At 51.0% G+C, this 22,904-nt stretch overlaps 1 protein-coding gene across 1 annotated transcript in view; it reads left to right on the top strand.

Moving 5' to 3' along the window:
* The window catches only part of NPEPPS (aminopeptidase puromycin sensitive), a 1,244,137-nt gene that overhangs the window by 910,425 nt on the left and 310,808 nt on the right, over window positions 1-22,904 (top strand). The window contains exon 16 of the mRNA XM_078645599.1: window positions 12,165-12,299. Within this exon, the coding sequence (XP_078501725.1) occupies window positions 12,165-12,299 (135 nt within the window). The remainder of the gene's footprint in view (window positions 1-12,164; window positions 12,300-22,904) is intronic.

The following is a 22,904-nucleotide window of genomic DNA, read 5'->3' as shown; positions in this document are numbered from 1 at the left end:
ACGTATTCCCCGGTTCTGATTGAACCTATTTATCCACGGCCTACGGACATTGCTCCAACCTCACCCACTTACTCTGATGTGGAGGCTGGGGAAGGAGAGGACGAAGAGTACAACTTCCCTGCTGACACTGATCCTGAAGATCACCATGACTCATGGGCAGATGCTGGGGAACCAGGGGATCCGCAAACTGCCCCGGACACTCTAGTATATACTGTTAAAACCTCGCCTACTGAGGATTCTGTGGCATTTAATGCTCTAATTGAGAGGGCAGCTAAAAATCACGACGTCCAGCTGCATGCTGACCCTGTTGAAGTGGATTTTCTGTTTGATACCTTTTCCACGTCTGAAAAGACTGTGAAGACTCTGCCAATGCTGAAGGGGGTTTTGAAACATGCTGCGGACATTTTTAAAGAGCCCACACGTGCCAGGGTTATAAACCCAAGGATTGAAAAAAAATATCGGCCGGCACCTGGCGACCCTACATACATCAAGGGCTAGTTGCCGTTGGACTCTCTCGTTGTTTCTAATGCCCGGAAGAGGGCGAATTCACAAACTACTGGTGATGCTCCTCCCCCTGATAAGGAATCTAAAGTGCTAGAAGCGTCAGGGAAGAGGGTGGCGGCTCAAGCGGCCAATATCTGGCGTATTTCAAACACTCAGGCCCTCTTGGCCAGATATGACAGGGCACACTATGATACACTTGAGACCCTGTTACAACACTTGCCAGACAAGTATAAAGAGTCAGCGGAGATGCTCATTCAGGAAGGGAAGCTCATCTCAAATGCTTCTATTAAATGTGCACTGCACGCAGCAAACACCGCGGCCAGGGCCATTAACACAAGTGTGATGTTGAGACGTCAGGCCTGGCTCAGAATCTCCGGGTTCAAACCAGAGATACAAACCACCATCCTCAATCAGCCTGTAAACCCTGATCACTTATTTGGACCTGAGGTGGATACCTCCCTGGAAAAAATAAAGAAAGACACAGACTGCGAAGTCCATGGGGGCTCTCCAGTCCCAGCAGTTCAGGGGTAATACTTTTCGTCGCTCAAGCAATAGAGGTGTTTCCAGAGGCCAGATGTCCCAGCAAACACAGTACACGAAAGGTGGTGCACAAACCTCTTACAACAAGCAGAGTAGAGGCGGATATCGCGGCAACAGCACCAATGGCAGAGGTCGTGGAAACAACAACTCTCGATCCTCCGCCACCAACAAACAGTGACGCCTTGTCACTGCCCCCCGACCATACCACACCTGTCGGGGGGAGACTCAAACAGTTCCTGCCAGTCTGGAAATCCATCACCACAGACAGGTGGGTCAGAAAACGTATTCAGTACGGTTATTGTCTGGAGTTATCGTCCACTCCACCCACCATCCCACCAAGGCACCGTCCTATGTCAACAGAGCATTTGCACCTATAGCAGCAAGAGGTGCTCGTCATGCTGCAAAAATGGGCAATCGAGCTTGTGCCAGTGGCGCAACAGGGCTCGGGAGTATACTCCCTGTACTTCTTAATCCCAAAGAAGGACTGGTCCCTGCGACCCATTCTGGACCTCAGGCCCCTGAACCAGTACATTCTCTCAGAACACTTTCATATGCTCACGCTGCAGCAGGTTCTTCCGTTGCTCAATCAGGGGATTTCCTCGCAACATTAGATCTAAAAGATGCATATTTTCACATTCCGCTACATCCGTCACACAGAAAATACCTCAGATTTACCATTCAGAATCAGCATTACCAATTCAAGGTCCTCCCTTTCGGAGTGACCACAGGGTGTTCACAAAATGCCTGGCGACAGTGGCAGCGCACCTCAGGAGACAAAACGTTCACGTCTACCCTTATCTGGACAACTGGCTTGTCCAAGCAAAGTCAGCCCAGCAGTGCGCTGCCAACATGTTCCACACCATTCACCGTCTTCACAATCTGGGTTTCTCGCTAAATTATCCAAAGTCGCACCTTCAGCCAGCCCATGTGCGGCAGTATCTGGGCGCTGTGAGAAGTTGGCCTGATATATAGTGCTCACTATTCTAGTGATCACTGTGTATCATACCAAACAACCCTTATTGATGATTGGTTGTACGTCAACCTTATAGACCAGCTATCCTAGTAGCATGGACACGAGCAGTCTTTAGGCTAAACTCTAGAGGGCGTGTTAAGCCAGCTGTTTTACCATCACATATACCCCTTGAACACCAAGTGAAAGGACACCACACAACTTGTTATGAAAATAAAGGATATTTATTTATAACAAGACTACCCTGAACTCTTTATGAGTCAGGGAGCTAAGCATAATACAAAACTCTTTAGAAAATACTTCAAGTTGCACAATTTACACAAATGCCCGAGGGGCACGAAAAACCATATACACAAAAAGTGGAATGCGAAATACTAGCAGGTAAGTAACAAGATCCAGAGGCTTCAGGATCGCTAGGACTACACTACTGAACCCTAAGGTTAGGAGCAGGAGGCCTAGGGAGCTAGGGTGCAGAGTGTGCACTCTCACGCGGGATGCGGGAAGAAGTCTATGGATGCTAGCGTTTCTAAAGTTACTGTTTCCGGACGAATCCGACTAGGTAGACTAAAAACGAAAAAGGATCTGGACACCAGGATAGTGAACCTGTGCTGGAGCACCGAGATACTCAAGTTACCTAGCCCTGGGGCCGCGGCTGCATAGGGTTCAAAAGACGTCGGGAATCCTCGTTGAAGTCTATGGATCCTGAAAGAAGTTGTTGCTGGCAGGCGACCAGTGAAGAGGTTCGGTGTGATCCAAGGCTGGATCAGTGAAGGAGACGACCTGAAAGCAGAGGGGACTTAGTTCTTAATCACTAGCCAGTGATTATGTGGGCACCAGGGTGGCACCGGATGAAGTCACCTCGACCAGGTGAGTGGGCGAAGCTGGACTCTGCAGTTACACGGGCCAGGAGGCGTTGTCGGCGTCCAGGCTGGAGGTGCGAGCTGTCCCACGAGGTTGTCGGCGATGCTGGACTCAGGATTTGAGTAACAAACCTTGGCAAAGGCAAGCCCACGCGGTGGAGTCAAGATGGCGTCTGGAGTGGACCAGGAGGGTCCAGGGCACTTCTTGTCGGACAAGAAGCAAGGGCCAGTCTAGGGGACCTAGACCAGCGGTGAAATCGTCGTGGTACGTCGTCAAGAGGGTCACTAGCCAACGGGCAAGTGACCGGACAACGTGGCAAGCAGCAAAGAAGCAGAAGGGCCCCACGCAGATCTCGTGGATGCTGGGAGGCTGGACTTCGGTGCTGGAGCTGCTTAGGGTTAGGGCTTCTCAAACCCCAGTGCACTTACTCGAGGGTCTCTCGGGGGTCGTGCTGGAGAAGCGTCTTGCAGGTCTTGAAGATGGCCGGTCCCACGGGTCTTGTCACACCCACGAATCTCAGCTGGGCTGGATGATGTAGGTAGAGGTCAGAGATGGCAGGGAATCCGGGTCTCGTCGAGCTGGGCAGTCTTGATCCGGAGGATGGACGTGCAGCAAACCGCAAGAGCCTCGATGGTGCCTGCTGGTGCAGGGTGGCTACTCCTTAGCCACAAGGGAGAGTCTTCAGAAAAGTCAAGAGTTCCTTTCGTGGAAAGTAGTTCAAGATTCAGAATGATCTAATTTGGGAAGGGGGCCTGCTCCTACCTTTATCCTAAAAAAAAAAGGGCCTGGCTCGCGACTAGGTCCTGCCCTATGGGTGGGACCAGGAGGGGGGTGGTTACACCCCTCTCCTTTGTCCGGTCTCTCCCCAGCACAGGGGCTGGTGTGCCCCAGGAACTGGTTTGAGCCGGCATATGCACAGTGAGCACCGGGGTGCCACTTGCAGTCACCTTCCTTTCAGCCCTGCCTACCTGGGATACACAAAATCCTGTCTGGGATGGTGCTAGCACCGCCCCTGACAGGAAACCCTTTGTCCAGGCCTCCGTTGCTGGAAGGACTCCCAGCAGCAGGAGGACAGACTTGTGTCTCGGTGGCAGCATCCATTTTGTGGAGCTGAGGCTGTGTCTGACTTTAACCGGGGTTCACAGTTACATACATGTCGTGTCCCTCTAGAAGGGTGGAATGCTAACCCCGTCGCCAGAATTGGCGAGGGGTTAGTATTCCAATTCGTATGACACCTTACTCGACATGTTTTGATAATGCTATACCAAAGTTAGCATTTAACCGCGAGGATTATAATGCACTTAAGAGTATATGGTATAGCGTTATCATGGAACAGCTATTTGGACTTGGTTCCGCAAGCTGCAAACGGGCTCAGCTCATGCCAGAGCACCATCTCACATGATTCCAAGCTCTCTGCCTTCAGGATTGATAAGGCCTGCCATAGGAGTGACTGATAGGAATATATGTGTCCATTTTAGGTTTAGATATAGGTATACTATATCTAAAGCAAAGGGTGATTACACCACCTTGCCCCAGCTGTCGTGCAGCCAGTTGTGTCTGTTTGGGTGGCCAGCCAGGGGTGGCATAATACATGCTTCAGCCCCTGGTAGGCCCTGGGTACACCTATGCCCTGGATACCTAAGGTATGCTGTACAGGGACTGATAAGGTGGCCCAGTACCAATTGGTAAAATGCACCTAAGGTACATGGTTGTAATTTAGAGAGAGAACAGCTAGGCTGTGGGTCTGATTAGCAGGCCCACAGCCAGGGAAAGTCGTAAACCAGTGAAGCAAAAAGCAAAAATCTGGGGTGGCCATGGGATTGCAGACCCCACTCTCCTACAGGCGCGACAATAGATACTCTGGCAGCCACAGCTCAGCCAAATTCTGTGAGAATCAACAGCATTCAGTCGCTGATCCAGAAATTCAGACCGCAACACTCGCTTCCAGCACGAGTGTTCATGCAGTTGATAGGCATGATGGCCTCCTGCATCTTCATAGTCCCGCACGCGAGACTACATATGCGTCCGCTTCAAGAGTGCTTGGCACGTCAGTGGAATCAGGCTCACGGACAGTTGAAAGACCTAGTGTTGGTGACCGGTCAGGCATACACCTCTCTGCATTGGTGGACTCCACACAACCTTTGCAAGGGCCGACCGTTCCAAGAGCCTTTTCCACAGATCATCCTAACAACGGACGCTTCTCTACAGGGTTGGGGAGCTCATGTGCTCCACTACACAGTGCAGGGACTATGGACGACACAGCAAAGGAAGATGCACATCAACCACTTGGAGCTACTGGCAATCTGCCTGGCGATGAAGGCATTCAAAGTACATCTGTGCAACAAAGTCGTGTTGATCCGGACGGACAACATGACAGCCATGTACTACATTCAGAAGCAGGGAGGTACACACTCTCCACAGTTGTCTCATCTGGCTCTGAGCATGTGGAAGTGGGCCATTCAGAGGAACATCTTCCTCATGGCGGAACTCCTCCTGGGCAAGGACAATCAGATGGGGGATCTGCTCAGCAGGTACAGCCACCAAATGCACGGGTGGGAGATACATCCATCAGTACTCCACCCGTACTTCCAGCAGTGGGGTCATCCAGAGATAGACCTGTTCGCCACAAGGGAAAACGCCAAATGCCAAAGCTTTGCCGCCAGGTTCCCGCACCCACAGTCGTAGGGCAATGCGATATGGATGAACTGGTCAGGCAAATTTGCGTACGCTTTTTCCCCAGCACCTCTAATACCGCTGGTGGCACGAAAGCTAAAGCAACATTCGTTGACGCTCATCCTGGTTGCTCCAACGTGGGCCTGCCAACCATGGTACACCACGTTTCTAGAACTTTCCGTGGTACCGCATCAAAGGCTGCACCTCACACCCAGACTTTTTACGCAGAGCCATGGCGACATTCAGCACCCAGATCCGCAACAGCTCAACCTGGCGATCTGGCTCCTGAGGTCTTAGAGTTTGGCTACCTCAACTTGCCTCCTGACTGCATGGATATCATACGGGAGGCAAGAAAGCCCACCATCAGAGCATGCTACGCAGCAAAATGGAAGCGGTTTGTCATTTATTGCGTGGAACACAACAATGACCCGCTTGACGCGTCCACGCACAACATCATTTGTTATCTGTTGCATCTTTACAAATGCAATCTGGCATATGCTTCCATTCGGATACATTTATCCGCCATTGCAGCTTATCTCCAAAACCGGCAGCATCTCTCCCTTTTCCGAGTACCTGCCATTAAAGCTTTTCTAGAAGGGCTCAAGCGTGTCATTCCTCCCAAGACCCCTCCTGCTCCTGAGTGGAATCTTCATGTGGTACTCACCCGACTGATGGGTCCACCTTTTGAGCCTCTACATTCATGCGAGATTCCGTTCTTAACATGGAAAGTGGCTTTCCTAATAGCCCTTACGTCACTGCGACGTGTTAGTGAGCTCCAAGCGCTCACTGTACAAGAGCCATTCATACAAATTCACTCCAACCGGGTGGTGCTGCGCACTAACCCTAAATTTCTTCCTAAGGTGGTTTCACAGTTCCATGTCAACCAAACTATTGAACTGCCCGTGTTCTTCCAAAATCCAGAGACGTGGCTGAAAGAATGCTCCACACTCTGGACGTCAAACGCGCTTTAATTTACTACATTGATAGAACTAAAGATTTTAGGAAGACGAAACAACTCTTTGTTGCCTTTTCTGCCCAACACAAAGGCAACCCCATTTCCAAAGCAGGTATAGCCAGGTGGATCGTTTAATGTATTCAAATTTGCTATCAAAAAGCTAAGCGCACTTTAACGGTCCCCCCTGGAGCCCACTCCACCCGTAAGTTGGGGGCCTCCATGGCTTTCCTCGGAAATATCCCTTTGGAAGACATTTGTAGAGCAGCCACATGGTCTACCTCACACACATTTACTAAACACTACTGTGTAGATGTGCACTCCAAGCAGCAGGCAGCTGTAGGGCAGGCTGTTCTAAAAACACTTTTTCAGACGTCTGCAGCTGGCACAGGCGGCCGCCGCTAATGGAGGGACTGCTATATATTCTATGCTACAGATATGAATTCAGCAGCCCACATGCCTCGAACTGAATATGCTACTTACCAGTATGCATCTGTTCTTGGCATGTAGGGCTGCTGACATTCATATCGCCCGCCCTCCTCCCCGGCGCCTGTAGCGGCTGCAGAACTTACACTTTCTCTTAGCATGGCCATTGCTCACACTGTTACACTCCATCTTTGCCACAATGGCTAAAAACAATCTGGGAATGGAGTCGATGCCCATGCGCACTGTAGTCCAGGGGAGGAGCCACCTATCTCGTGATACTTCGAAGACTCTTCCAGGGCAACAATGTGCAATCATCCGGACCCAACACTAGGCGGCGATCTATGCTACAGGTATGAATGTCAGCAGCCCTACATGCCAAGAACAGATGCATACTGGTAAGTAGCATATTCATTCCTGGTTGCCATCACCTCTGACAGGAGAGTGAGTGAGCGAGCTCCAGACTCTTTCGTCCAAACCCCCTTTCCTCTCTGTCCATCCGGACAAGGTTGTGTTGCGGACTAGGCCATCTTTCCTGCCCAAGGTTGTCATGGCCTTCCATATCGGGCAGTCTATCATCTTTCCCACCTTCTTTCCGCCACCGCATCCCTCTAAAGAGGAAGAACGGCTCCACCGACTGGACCCAAAACGTGCAATTTCGTTCGATCTAGATCGCACACGCCAGTTCCGGGTGTTGTTCTCCCAGTGCATCTCTCTTAGGAGCTATCTCAGCGCCAGGATACCTGTAAGGGGATAGCTGCACTTTATAAATGTTTTAAATAAATAAATGACCAACTCTTTGTTGGTTACGTGGGCGCTAAGAAGGGACGGGCGGTACACAAGAGAACCATCTCTCGGTGGGTTGTCCTGTGTATCAAGGCATGTTACTCCTTGGCGAGGAAGGAGCCTCCTGTTGGGCTGAGGGCCCATTCCACTCGGGCCACGGCGGCCAGCACTGTCCTGGGCCGGGGAGTCCCCTTGCAGGACATCTGTCAGGCAGCTACGTGGGCATCGCTGCACACATTTTCAAGACATTACTGCCTGGACAGCCAAGTCCGGAGGGATGGCTTCTTTGGCCGTTCCGTCCTCCAGGACTTTCTGGTGTGATTATTGGTTCACAGACCCACCACCGGAGTTGGTATTGCTGGGGTATCTAATCTAAGGTAAGGAATCTAATACTAACCTGTTTCTTTCAGATGAACAAGTTACTTACCTTCGGTAACAATATATCTGTAAGAAACAGTAGTTAGTATTAGATTCCTTACCGCCCCACCCATCCTCCCCGTTCTGCGAACTGATATCTAGGGTTGAGGTCTCCCCTTTCAGGGTCCTAGTTTCAATGGCACCAGTATTGGTTTTTAAAATGGCTCTGCGTTTCTGGCGCGGAAAAGCTGTGTCTAAGAAGTGACGTCAGCGCATGGAGGCGGCATCTAAGTACTCCGACGACGTCATCACGGCGCCGATGACGGACGCGGAGCTGCAGACGACGCCTACTGACGCGCAAGGGTACTGCTAGGCAAAAATTTCCGGATCCAGTCTGACGCCTGGGGATATTCTAAGGTAAGGAATCTAATACTAACTACTGTTTCTTACAGATATATCGTTACCGAAGGTAAATAACTTGTTCTTTAGTTGTTGCAGTGATTTTTAAGGAATATAAAGCTATTTTAAAAGTTCACACTTAGAAACTTTTCAATGAAAATCTGGCAATTTTTTCCAGTGGGAGAAAATTCAGGTTGCAGATAAAGTACGATCTTGTTACTTTTGTAATCCAGTACTGGGCTCCTAGCTCCAGCACTGGGGTCTCAACTCAAAACAGGTAAGTAATTACGTTTCAGTATTTGGTATGATTTTTAAAGAATATTTCAAGTTTTCAAAAGTAGACAGAAGAAATTTCACAGAAAAGCACACAATGGATTCCTATGGAGAAAATTCAAGTTACTAGGAAACCCGGCTAGGATTACTTTTGCGTTTCAGTACTGCGCTACAAGATGCAGTACTGGTTTCTCTCCTGATCACAGGTGAGTACTTCGGCATTCGGTTGATTTTATGGGAATATTTTAAGTTTTCAAAACTTCACACTTAGAAGATTTTTCGAGTCAAACCAGTCAATGTTATCCAATGGCAGGTAAGTGAGTTACCAGTTTCCAGGTGAGTACCCGACTGGTAAAGTTAGGGTTCTGGGCATAGATGTAGGGGTCCCCCAGGGTCAGGTAGGTACAGTTGGTTCACCCTCAGCGGCACAGGGGCGGCCGGGTGCAGAGGTAGTTAGGCCCAATGTTATCCAATGAGGGGCAGGGGGCCTCCAGTTGGTGGCTTCTGGCTAGCAGGCCACGCGCCTGTGGGAGCTGGGCTCCTGGTCACTTGCTCAGGGCAAATGGGGAAGTAGGATAGGGCACAGGTTGCATTGCCAGGGGCACTCAGGCGGCTGGGTGCAGGGTACTTTTGAGCCATCGGGCGCTCAATGTTATTCAATTGGAAAGGTAAAAAGGAAACTAAGGCTGCAGACTCTGGGACAGTGATTCTTCAGGTGCGACCACCACTTCGAGAGGTAAGTTGGGATCCTGGAGAAAAGGTAGTTACCCCAAAGGGAGGGTCAGGGGGTCACAGGGCGGCGGGTGCTGGGGTGTCTTTGGGCGGCGGGAAATCTTACCCTCGGCTGGTCGTGGTTGGAGGGATCCCTGATTCTGAGGCTGCAGGTGTCGTCTGGTTCGTCGAGGAGGGTCTTTGGACACTGGACTTTGGGTCTCAGTCGCCGGGGGGACATCCTCGTGGTCTTGGATCACTCTGGCACGGTCCGGGCTCGGCGGGTGCACAGTGGCAGGTCTTGAGCTTCCTGGCTGGCACCAGGGGATGGTTGTTGAAGCAGAGCCTCTGCTTATGGGAGTCCCAGTCTTTAAGAGGGTCAAGGCAGGCAGGTCCTCCGGGTGTCCCAAGGTTTCTGTCCGCAGGAGTCGCCGGGATTAAGCAGGAGCAGGTTCCTGGATCGACATGCCGGTAGGGCTGGGGCCAAGTCAGAGGGTGTAGTCCTGTTGCACGGCGGGGCTTCTTCTTCTTGATCCTCTTTCTTCTTTTCTTATTGGGATCTGAGGAAAGAAGGATCAGGGTGCTCCAAAATACACATTTTAAGGGTGTTACAGGTAGGGCAAGGGCAGGGACCAATAGGTCCCTGTCCTGGGGTGGGTGCACCCCCTAGCCTGCTCCTCTCCTGTGGGACGGGGCAGGAGCCTAGCTGTGATTGGGCAGGGCTCCCCATCTTCAAAATGGCCAGAGCCCGGGGTCGTGCTTCACCTCGCCTCTCCCACCTGAGGGGTGGGGTTGGTACAGGCTGGCACACCCCCTTCCTGATGTAGGGTTTCCCTCCAGTCTTCCCACCAGAGTGGGGGTTAGAACTGGTGGGGGCCAGTTGCTGAGTGCAGCAAGTGGTCTGGAGAAGCTCACAGAGGCGGCATGCCTTTTGAAGCTTCCCCCTGCCCATCCTGGGGAGGAGACCTAGCACCTCGCCCAGGATGTGCATTGTTGCAGGCCCAGGAGAGCGGAGGCTCTCCACCCAGGGGTCCAGCAACATGTCTGCTGTGTGGCAGCCTCTGCAGCCACTCATCAGTGCGGGTTTAATGTGCTGAGAAGTTTGGTACCAAACTTGTCAGTCTTCAGTGTAGCCATTATGGTGCTGTGGAGTTCGTAATGACAACCTCCCAGCACCATATACTCTTAATGGCATCACTGTACTTACACAATAAGTGCTGCAGCCCTTAGGGGTCTTCTCTGGTCACCAGGCCCTGGGTACCTAGGGTACCATTTACTAGGGGCTGATAGGTGGCCAGAGATGCCAATTGGGTTTTAGGTTCAATACAGTTTTAGGTAAGGAACACAGGCCTTGTACACCTGGTTGGCAGGAGCCCAGGCACACTCAGTCAAAGTACATCAGCAGTTCAGAAAATAGTGGGGGCAAACCAATGCAAGAAAGATGGCACCTTCTCACAAGGGCTCAATACTTAGAGCTTAATGAAGGTTCCTTATAAGATGTAGCATTACAGAACTTTTATCATAAAATCATCATTGATATTTATAGACCTTAAATGTCGCTGCTCATTTATGAGTGGAAGCATCTCTCCAAAAAAAGTAAACAGTGTCTTTGCATTTTAATTATATTTTGTAATTCAATACAGCTACAGAAGAAGAATATGAAGTAATACATTAGCAACTTAAAAACTGGTTTAAAGCACTCATTTCATCCAGTATGACTGATTAAGTTGAAGGTCTTTCATCCTGAGAGACTTCCATTATTTTTGATAGGGGAACAGTTGTCCTTAGGACATTTCGCGCCAGGATACTCGAGTAGTTGTGCGCGCTACAAATCCCAACATAACATTGTTTCCCTTTATTCCGAAGATGACAATTTCATTTAAATGGACATATTACCCCACTCATTTTTCCACCCAGAAGCCTCTAGATGTTGATATCAGGACCTGTGGCATCACTTGAATTCACTCACGTAAAAAAAGTCACGGTCATTCCTCTAAAACAAAGATAGAGCAGCGATATAGGAGTCTGCATTGTTTCTGAAAGCATGACTGTCTGGATTCATCTGAAATTTGCTGTGCAGCCTGTTTGTGTAAACCCTGGTTTGTCAATATTCTTTTCCACAAACTTTTCTTCCTAGCATTTAAAGCTCTGAAATCAGATTCCCAATAAGTTGAGAGAGAGAGAGGGCAAACAGGTTGACAGAGTAAGGAAAATTACTTTCGAGTTGATTACAGTACTCTTGAATCACCATAGGAAGGAATCTGTTCCTCCTCCTCCTCAATTAGCACATGCCTGCTACAATGCCAGAATAGCAGAAAACAATATGTATGATCGTTGGTGGTTATTGATGGATGTGTTGCCATGCATGTGTAGTGCTCATATGAATGGAAACCCGCTCATTGGAAAGAACAACTCAAATACTTTTGAATTGGCAGCATTCATTTTTTGGACACAGCTGCTTGTGAATGTGGAATCAGAGTAGGAGTAGAATAGCGAAATCACTATGAAGGTAATTCCAAGCCTCCTCCACTCATGAATCATATCTCCCCCCCCCCCCCCCCCCCCCATAGCCCTATTAAGATATGTGGAGCGAATTATTATGTCTTGAAAATTGGTGAAGAATAATAGCAAATGATCGGAATCAATAGAGGAATCTTGGAAAGTAACTTAATGTTCTTGTTTTTCCTTGCATGATTGGTTGATCTTCTTTTTCAGTTGAACCCTGGCACTGTTGGATTCTACCGCACTCAGTACAGCTATGCTATGCTTGAAAGCTTATTACCTGGAATCAGAGACCTTTCCCTTCCTCCTGTGGATAGGCTTAGCTTGCAGAATGACCTCTTTTCTCTGGTAAGTTTCCCCTTGCAACTAGTATCCATGAGGATGTTCTGTCTAAGTTCTGGAATTGATCTGTGATTAAACAAGCTTGCTTCTTCAATGGTATAATGTTGGTATGCTGCTCCCAGAGTATTGTAATAGATGGTTTGGTAGGTCGTCTTTGCTTTCCCAAGTTGGTACAATTCAGCAGTAGGTCTAGCAATGATTTTGTTTCATAGAACAAACACAGATGACACCTTGAAAAAACACATCTGTGATTGTCTGGGTCAACTATATCAGTAAGAGAATAAATGATGAATCTTTGGATGATGTAGTTCCGGCTGAGGTCCCATGACACCACCTAGTGGTACTGGAAAGTATTGGTGGGAGGGAAAGTTTCTGATTCCAGTCTGGCTCATGGTGGATATTCTTAAGGTAAGGAATCTGTAGAAAATAGTGAACGCAAAGATAAGCACCTTCATTTTTTTACTATTTATGAGAGCTGGGGCTTTCTTTAATTATATACAACTGTTCATCTGTGTGTGAGATGAGAATTGCTATCACCTAGAAGTTAGGTAACAGTTTCTTCATCACAAGGTTATCTCTGAAATGTTAAAATAGATTTTCTGATAGATACATATACCAGTGTATTCCTCACTTTGTGAATATCCCCCTTGCGTCAGCAACATTCGGAAATTCTTTCAGTAGCTTTGCGCCGACGTGGACGACGTCACAGAGGCACGGCATCGCGCGCGACTCCGCTGACGTCACCGACACCATAATAGGCCCACGCCGGCGTGATGACATCAGTTCCCTTTTTTCCGCGTCGTCGACGCTAACGGTTTCCGGGAATCTCTGTAGCTATTGGTAACTTGTTACTGTTTTCTCGATTTTCCTGCTTCTTTGTGTCTCTAGCGATGTCGACTAAGAAGACCGGGTTCAAGCCTTGTAGGGAGTGCGGCAAGATTATGTTGATCACGGACGCGCACGAGGATTGTATCTGGTGCCTGAGTTCGGACCATGACGTCGACGGCTGCTCTTCGTGTAGAAAAATGAACCCGAAGGCGCTTCGTGAGAGGGAGACCAAGCTTCTGATGGCGAAGTTGAGAGGTAGTAAAGAAAAAAAGAATTCGAGATCACGTTCGAAAAGGGCGTGGTTGCGGTCAAGATCTCGTACGACGTCTCCTTTGAGGTCTTCATCTGATCATGCTTCGAAGTCAAAGAAAAAACATAAACGAAGGCATGGGTCTCGACATCTCGACTTCGGAGGCGATCCCGACGTCGATCCCGGCTCCGTCGGAGTCGTTCACGGATCCGACGGCGCGGCTGTTGAAGGAGAGATCTAGGAGGGATGCTCAGCCCCTCTTGGAAGAACAAAGGTATAGGGAGGTTGAGGCTGAGATGGAGGAAGGTGAGCTTCAGGATGATTGTTTCTGTATCTGATGCTCCGGCAAAGGATGTTAAGCCATACCACATGGTCATGAGGAAGGCTGCAGAACTGTTGAATTTAACCTTGCCTACGGTCAAATTTAAATCTAATCTTCTGACTGAGGTTCTCCATTCCCCAAGTTCTGTAATTAAGCCGTTGCTCCCTTTTAATGAGGCTTTAACTGAGCCTATTTTGTAGGTTTGGAGCAAGCCTCTAACAGCTCCTGCAGTGTCTAAAAGTGTTGCAAGGAGGTATAGAGTTGCACCTGGGGACCCTGATTTTTTAACGTCTCATCCTTCGCCAGAAAGTCTTGTTATTCAGGCAGCTTGTTCTAAAAAGACTGTGGGCGCATTTCCTCAAGTGCCTGGGGATAAGGATGCCAAGAAACAGGACCAGACTGCTAAGAAGTCCTTTTCTTCAGCAAGTATGGTTTAAAGTCAACTAATGCCACTTGCCTTATGGGGAGATACATTCATGCCCTTATGGATTCGCTGCGTCTGTTGGCTCCTAAAATTCCTGATGACAACAGAAGGATTTTGAAGAAGTATTGACTGACGCACAGGCGGCTGCACGCCAGGTGATCCAGAGTGGGCTGGACACTGCCGATTAGGTTGCTCGCATCATGGGAACCGCTGTTGCCTCTGGCTGAAGTCATCTGACTTTTCGGCGGACGTTCAGGCCGCATTATTGTTCTGCCTTTTGACGGTGTTGGACTTTTTGGAAAAAAAGCTGACGCAGCCTTAGAGAGATTTAAGGACAGTAGGGCTACTGACAAATCTATGGGGCTGCAGACCAGGGGTTCATCTACCAAAAGGTATAGAGGTTTTGGACGTTCTTCATTTCGCCCCTACCGGCAAGGCCAGCAGCAGCAGAACCCCCTGTACAGGTCTTACAGGGGTAAGCAAAGAGCTCGTCCTCGAGGACGTCAGGCCTCCTTCACCTCTTCCAACCCCCCAGCCACAGAAAAGCAGCCCTAGATCCGCCATTCAGGATCATGCGGGTCCTGTAGGGGGTCGGCTTACCTATTTTCTACGTGTTTGGGAATCTGTTACATCAGATCTTTGGGTTCTCAATCTCGTAGAAAATGGGTATGCTCTTCCCTTTCGGGAATTCCCTCAAAATTACCCTGCTTGCCAAGGTTTTTGCACGGAGGAACACCTGTTACTCCTGCAGGAGGAAGTCCAGACACTGTTAAGAAAGGGTGCAATAGAGTTGGTTCCAGAGCAGGAAAGGGGTCAGGGATGCTACTCCCGGTATTTCCTGATACCCAAGAAGGATGGCAGGCTTCGTCCAATCCTGGATCTCAGGATATTGAACCTTTACCGGAAACGGGAGAAGTTCAAGATGCTCACCCTTGCACAGGTTCTTCAAGCGCTGCTGGAAGAAGACTGGATAGTGTTGCTCGACTTGCAGGATGCATATTTTCACATCCCTATCCTGCAGTCGCACAGGAAGTATCTCCGTTTTATGGTGGGTTCACAGCACTACTAGTTTGTGGTCCTACCGTTTGGTCTTACTACTGCGCCTCGAGTTTTCACCAAGGTGATGGCTGTGGTGGCGGCACATCTCAGAAGATCGGGGATACCGGTATTCCCCTATCTGGACGATTGGCTGATCAAAGCCGAATCCCCAGAGATAGTGCTCCATCATTTGCAAGAAACAACTCTGTTGTTACACAGGTTGGGTTTTTCGATAAATGTACCCAAATCTCACCCTGGTGCCCTCACAGCGCAACCTGTTCATAGGTGCGGTACTGGACACAACTTTGTGTCGTGCATTCCCTCCACCTCAAAGGATTCGCGATATACAGGAGTTGATTCCTTTATTTCACAATGGAGCGGTCGTTCCAGTTCTGAAGGTCCTTAGCCTGCTCGGTCTGATGGCTTTCTGCATTCTGTTGGTCAACCATGCACGCTGGCACATGAGGGCGCTCCAGTGGTGCCTCCGCAGGCAGTGGTATCAGCACAACGGAGATCTCGTGGAGTCTGTGAGGATCTCCAGAGAAGCTGCAGCGGATCTGACTTTGTGGGGAGTAGAAGGCAACCTGTCTCAAGGAAAGCCTTTTCAACTGCCTCCATCGGTGGCCACAGTGATAACGGATGCATCCACTCTAGGGTGGGGTGCTCATCTGGGGGATCTGGAGGTCAAGGGTCTTTAGTCTCCAGAGGAAAGGTTGCTTCACATCAACCTTCTGGAATTGCGGGCGATCCGTTTGGCACTCAAGGCCTTCCTCCCTTCCCTTCGCGGTCGGTCGGTTTAAGTCCTGATGGACAACACCACCGCGATGTGGTATGTCAACAAGCAGGGAGGAGTAGGGTCGCAGTGTCTCTGCAGAGAGGCTCTGCGTCTCTGGTCCTGGGTTCAGGACCATCGAATTTGTCTGATGGCAAATCTGGCCGGGGTTCTGAACGTGCGTGCAGACAGTCTGTCGGCAGTTCTCGGCCTACCACGAGTGGAGGCTTCATCCAGAGGTGGTTCGTCACATCTTTCGGACGTGGGGGACTCCTCAGGTGGACCTGTTCGCCACTCGCGAGAATGCTCACTGCCTGTCATTCTGCAGCCTCCAGTATCCGATGCGGGGAGCCTTGGGGGACGCGTTTCAGTTGAGTTTTGACTCGCGGCTCCTTTACGCGTTTCCCCCCATACCCTTGATTCCTCAGGTTCTGAGGAAGATTCGCCAAGACCGGGCCCAAGTTATATTGATCGCCCCGGATTGGCCAAGAAGGGTGTGGTACACATCTTCTCCACCGCTCCTCGTGCCCGCCGCTCCGTCTCCCTTTCGGGGCAGTTCTCCTCTCTCAGATGAAGGGGCAGGTTCTACACCCCCCACCTCCAGACCTTAAACCTTCATGCCTGGAGATTGAATGGGGCAACCTGAATTCTGTAGTAGGGGATCTCTGTTTATAGTCATAATCTAGTGAATGGTCCCGCCCATGTGCGTGGACCCCGGAGCAATCAAAAATAATCTCTTAAGCTGTCAAAACATGCAGAACTGCATCGACACTTAAGAGAGAATTTAAAGACCGATAATGCAGCCTATATCCACAGGCTACACTGTCCAGTACTTCAACTACAAATTCCACCAAAATCCACAAACAGCACAGCCTGTCCAGGGTTTTTCAAGAGAAAAACCTTGCCTTTAACAGCAAAACCCTCTGGAATGACAGAGGAAGAAGTGGACAGACAAGCCCCATAGGCTGCCATTATGTGGCTCAGAACAGGATACTGTGCCTTTAAGAGAACTTTCCGGAAGTCTCACAGTATCCCAAAATGCACTGCAGGTCCCTTTTACTTTCAGTTCTTTTTTTCCGGCTCCTGCAAGCAGGACCCTGGAGCATTGAGCTCTCCCTTTTCAAGGGTTTATTTGGTGATTTTTCACTTTTTTAAAGTTTTTTGAGTGCTTTTCTTGAAGTACTTTGGTGTTTCTTCCTTGTGTTTGTCTTGGTGCACTCTTTATTTGCCAATATGCCTGCATTATTTGACAAATGCCCTGAGTGCTCGAGGAAGAAGGCCAAGTCGGACCCACACGAGGTGTGCATCATCTGCCTTCCCTCATCTCATGTCCCAGAGGAGTGTGACGTCTGCCAGGGCTTCTTTAGCAGAACCCTGAGGGACAGATTGAAGATCAGGCTCCAAGGCCTGGAAGACAGAAGGCTGAAGGCACAAGGTGGGTCTCGAAGGGCTTCCTCTGCCCATGCTGAGGCCTCTGGGAGGCTCCCCAGGGGCAGGAAGACCAGCAAGCGTCCCCATTCTCCGTCGGCGTCGAGAGGGATGACTGCAGTCTGTTCCCCGTCTCCACAGGGCTCTGGGTTGAAGCGGCGTCGACGCTCGGCGTCGACGCTCGGCGTCGAGGGAACTGAATAGACCGCCGTCGAGATCACCGGTGACGATTTCGTTGTCGAGTAATCGACGTCGAGAAGTGACCCAGCGTAGGCGCTCGCCGTCGAGGTGACACCGCCGTTCGCCGTCGGCGAAGAGAAGGAGGTCGTCGAGGGGATCCTCAGTGTCGAGGAGGCGTTCGGCGTCAAGGAGACGCTCTCCGTCAAGACGAAGATCGCCGTCGAGGCGAAGGTAGCCGTCGAGGGGAAGGTCGAGGCGAAGGCGTTCAACGTCATGGAAGAGGCGTTCAGCGTCGAGGAGGAGACTCTCGCCGTCAAGGGGCCGACGCCAAAGAGGCGCAGAAGGAGTTATGGCGCCAGGAGTCAGTCAAGCAGGCGGCAGGTGCCGATGGGGGATTCTCCAACGCCCCAGCCTAGGAAAGAAGGCGGATCACCGGGCTCGGAGTATTCTGAAGTGTTTACGCCTTCTAGGCAGAAGTCGGTTACGCCCCCTCCTCCATTGCCCTGGGGGCCACCGCCGTGGGCTCCCACCCTGCCTCCACTTCCACCTCATCCTCAACCTCAACCTCAGCTTCCGGCTGACAGGCCTCCTCCGGTTCCTCGGAGGACGGCTTCGCTGCCTCGATTCCCGACGCCCCCTAAGGGTACCTGCCGGGCCAAAGTCGCCCACTCTGGTGAAGCCGGCTGAGCGCCCGAAGCCAAGGAGATCGCGATCTCGCTCCGGTCGGAAGGGGAGATCGCGGAGTCATCACAGGTCCTCAACGAGATCGAGACGGCGTCACAGGAGGCGACGGTCACGGTCCCGCATGGATTCCTCGGGGACCAGAACCTACTCACCGACCTTGTCGGAATCCCCGGGGACGAGAGTATTGCCGGTGGACGACATCAGCACATTCCAGGATGTTCTCCTGAGGGGTACAACTAAATTGGGTATCACGGTGACGGTGCCTACTCCAATGACATCAGTGATTTTCGAGACACTGCATAAAAAACACCTGTCTCGACCTTTACTACCCCTAGTGCCGGGGCTGGTAGAGCCTGCAGAGGAGTTGTTTCTCACCCCTGCGGTGACGAAGGCCGCTCCCTCGCGGCTCCTTAAGAAGTACAGGGCCCCGGATTCTGACCCTGCCTTTCTTCGGATGGATCCTACTCCGGATTCTGTCATAGTGATGGCGGCTAGGAAGCAACATGCCACCTCCCCGTCCTCTACTGTACCTCCGGATAAGGAGAGCCGATGGATCGACTCGGCAGGCAGAAAGGTCTGTGGGACGGCCGCTACTGCTATGAAGGCGGTCAGTGCTGCGGCTTTGCTAGGGCGGTACGATCGTGCCTTATGGGAGTCCCTACAGCAATTCGCTGAGTTCCTTCCCCGGGAGAAGAAACAGTACTTTCAAGAGATCCTGAAGCAGGGGATTCTGGTGTCAAACCAGCTCATCAGCGCGGCTGCGGATACGTCTCTTCTGGCTGCACAGGGGTACTATCATGGTATCAATCAGCGGCGCCACGCGTGGCTTCGGCTTACGTCACTCAAGCCGGAAGCTCATCAGCGGGTGGCTTTCTCGGGTGAAGCCCTGTTTGGCAAACATGCGGATGACGAAATGGCCTGCATGAAGGCGGACGCCGAGACCCTGACGGCGGTCGGGTTGGAAAAGCCCAAAGAGAAGAAGGCCTACCGCCCGTTCCAGAGACGGTTCGGGGCTCTAGGGCGAGGACAGACTTCGGGACAGCAGCTACAGCAGCAGCAGCAGTTCCGGAAGCCCTTCCAGAAGCGCCAGAAGGGTAGAGGCGGCCAGCAGTCCGCAGCAGCGAATAAAGGCCCAGCTGGGTCTCGACCCTGAGCGGTTACTTCCCCTACATCCGTTACCCCCTCCGGTGGGGGGAAGCGTTCGATTTTTTTCTGGCAGATTGGAGAAAAATTACTCCGGACAAGTGGGTGCTGAATATTGTTTGCAATGGATAAAGTCTTCGGTTCACCAGCCCGCCTCCATCAATTCCACCGGTCAGCTCGCAGTTTCAACTGCGCGAGCTCCAGGCGGAGGCCAATATCCTGTTAAGGAAAAGGGCGCTAGAAGACGTACCTCTGTCTCAAAGAGGAAGAGGTCTGTACTCCCGGTTCTTTCTGGTTCGCAAGAAGGACAAGAACGAGTTCAGGCCCATTCTGGATTTGCAGCAAGCAAACAAGTAGATTCGCAAAGAAAAGTTTAGCATGCTGTCATTGCATCAGAGTTATCCTCAGCTGCAACAGGGAGACTGGCTGTGCTATAGACCTACAGGATGCGTACTTCCATGTGCCCATTGCACACAAACACAGGAAGTTCCTGCGGTTCCAAGTCGGCGCCAATCATTATCAATACACTGTACTGCTATTCGGGCTGAAGTCTGCGCCCAGAACATTTTCAAAGTGCATGGCGGTGGTAGCGGCACACCTGAGGAAGAACAAGGTGTTTGTCTACCCGTACCTGGACGATTGGTTGATCAAGGCCTCCTCCTTCTCGGAAGCTCAAGCACACTTCCAGAAGACGTGTGTTCTCTTGAACAAGTTGGGGTTGCACATCAACATGTCCAAGTCTGTCCCGACTCCGGTCCACTGCATACAGTACTTGGGAGCTGTGAGAAGTTGGCCTGATGTGCAGTGTTCACTATTCTAGTGATCACTATATATCAGTCCAAACAACCCTTATTGATGATTGGTTGTAAGTCAACCTTATAGACCAGCTATCCTAGTAGCATGGATACGAGCAGTCTAAGGCTAAGACTCTAGAGGGCGTGTTAAGCCAGCTGTTTTACCATCACATTACCCCTTGAACACCCAGTGAAAGGACACCACACAAGTGTTATGAAAATAAACAGTGTATTTATTAGAATCACAACAACCCTGTACTCTTTATGAGGACAGGGTGCTAGGCACACAACAAAACTCTTACGAAAATACTTTTAAGTTAGCACGTTACACAAATGCCCGAGGGGCACGAAAAACCATATACACTAAAAGTGGAATGCGAATTACTAGCAGGTAAGTAACAGTTCTAATAGGCTTTGGAATCGCTAGGACTGGACTAGGGAATCGTTAAATTACTACTAGGAGACCTAGGGGACTCGGGTGCAGAGTGTGCACTCTCACGCGGGATGCGGGACAAAGTCTATGGAAGCTAGAATTCACAAAGTTAGTGTTCACGGGCGAACCCGACCTGGTAGGAAGAAAATGACAGTGGATCCTGACCCTTGGATAGTGAGGCTATGCTGGGACACCGGAGTGCCGAAGTTACCTAGCCCAGGGGCTGCAGCTGCATAGGTCTGAAAAGACGTCGGGGATCTCGTTGCCGGACCGGGAGCCTGGAAGGAAGAAGTTGCTGGCAGGCGACCAGTGAAGGAAAGTTCGATGGATCCAAGCCTGGATCAAGGAAGAAGAAACCTGAAAGCAGAGGGGACCAAGTTCTTGAATCACTAGCCAGTGATTAAGTGGGCACCAGGATGGCACCGGGCGAAGTCACCGCAGTCAGGTGAGTGGGCACTGCTGGGCTCTGCAGTCTCTCGGACCAGGAGGCGTTGTCGGCGACCAGGATGGAGGTGCGAGCTGTCCCACGAAGGATGAAGTCGTTGGCGTCGAAGTTACCCAGGATTGGGCAACAAGCCTTGGCTAATTCAAGCCCACGCGGTGGACTCAAAATGGCGTCTTGAGTGGACCAGGAGGGTCCAGGGTGCTCCTCTTCTGGAAGGGAGCAAGGGCCAGTCTGGAGCAACCAGACCAGCAGCAGAAATGTCGTCGGGCGTCGTCAGGAAGGCCACAAGCCAGCGGGCTAGTAGCCAAACAACGCGGTGAGCAGTAAAAAGCAGAAGGGCCCCACGCAGATCGTGGAGATGCTGGGGGGCTGCTCTTCGGTGCTGGAGCTGCTCAGGGTGGGGGCTTCTCGGACCCCAAAGCACTCACCAGGAAATTACTCGGTGGGCTTGCTGTGCAGAAGTCGTGCAGTCTTGGCGATGGCCGGTCCCTCGAGGTCTCGTCGCACCCACGGTTCTCAGCTGGGCTGTAGAGGTGGGTAGAGGTCAGAGGTGCCAGGGAAGCCGGGTCTCGTCGAGCTGGGCAGTCGGATTCCGGAGGAAGGACGTGCAGCAGACCGCAGTGTTCTTAGATGGTGCCTGCGGATGCAGGGTGACTACTCCTTAGCCACAAGGGAGAATCTTGAGGAAGAAATCGTGAAGTCCTTTCGTGGAAAGTGGTATCTTGATTCCAAAGATGATCTGATTTGGAAGGGGGCCAGTCTCTACCTTTATCTGGGAAAAAGGGGCTGGCACGCGACTAGGTCCTGCCCTATGGGTGGGACCAGGAGGGGGGTGGTTACACCCACTTCCTTGGCGGGCTTTTCCCCAGCACAGGGTCTGGAGTGACCCTGGAACTGGTTCCAGCCAGCCTATGCACAGTGAGCACCGGGGTGCCACGTGCAGTCACCTTCCTCTAAAGCCCTGCCTACCTACAATACACAAAACCCTGTCTGGGACGGTGCTGGCACCGCCCCTGGCAGGAAACCCTTTGTCCTTATCTCCTGCTCTGGGAGGACTCCCAGCAGCAGGAGGGCAGACTTGTGTCTCGGTGGCAGCATCCATTTTGTGGATGCTAAGGCTCTGTCTGACTTTTAACCGGGTTATAGGTTACAGGCATGTCGTGTCCCTCTAGAAGGGTGGAATGCTAACCCCGTCGCCAGAATTGGCGAGGGGTTAGTATTCCAATTCGTATGACACCTTACTCGACATGTTTTGATAAAGCGATACCAGAGTTGGCACATAACCGCGAGGATTATAATGCACTTAAGAGTATATGGTATGCGATATCATGGAAACGGCTACGGGATGGATCCCGAAAGCCGCAGACAGGCTCAGCTCATGCCAGAGCACCATCTCACACGATTCCACGCACTCTGCCTTCAGGATTGTTAAGGCCTGCCATAGGAGTGACTGATAGGAGATCTGTGTGTCCATTTTAGGGTTAGATATAGGCATACTATATCTAAAGCAAAGGGTGAGTACACCACCTTGCCCCAGCTGTCGTGCAGCCAGTTGTGTCAGTTTTAGTTAGTCAATCCAGGGGTGGCATAATACATGCTTCAGCCCCTGGGAGACTTCTGGGTGCACCTCAGCCCTGGGTACAGGGACTTGGAGAGGGCCCAGTGCCAATTCAGTACCTGAGTACAATTTGGATAGAGAGAACAGCTAGGCTGTGGGTCTGATTAGCAGGCCCACAGCCAGGGAAAGTCGTAAACCAGTGCAGCAAAAAGCAAAAATCTGGGTGATCATAGGATTGCAGACCCTACTCTCCTACATGACCCCCCCCCCAAACTTTGGGACAATAAGCTAACCTTGACCAGGTGAGTCTTC

Source organism: Lissotriton helveticus, chromosome 5_1, assembly GCF_964261635.1.
Source record: "Lissotriton helveticus chromosome 5_1, aLisHel1.1, whole genome shotgun sequence".
Lineage (NCBI taxonomy): Eukaryota > Metazoa > Chordata > Amphibia > Caudata > Salamandridae > Lissotriton > Lissotriton helveticus.
Note: the sequence above shows the minus strand (reverse complement) of the source record. Positions and strands in the feature narration are given on the sequence as shown.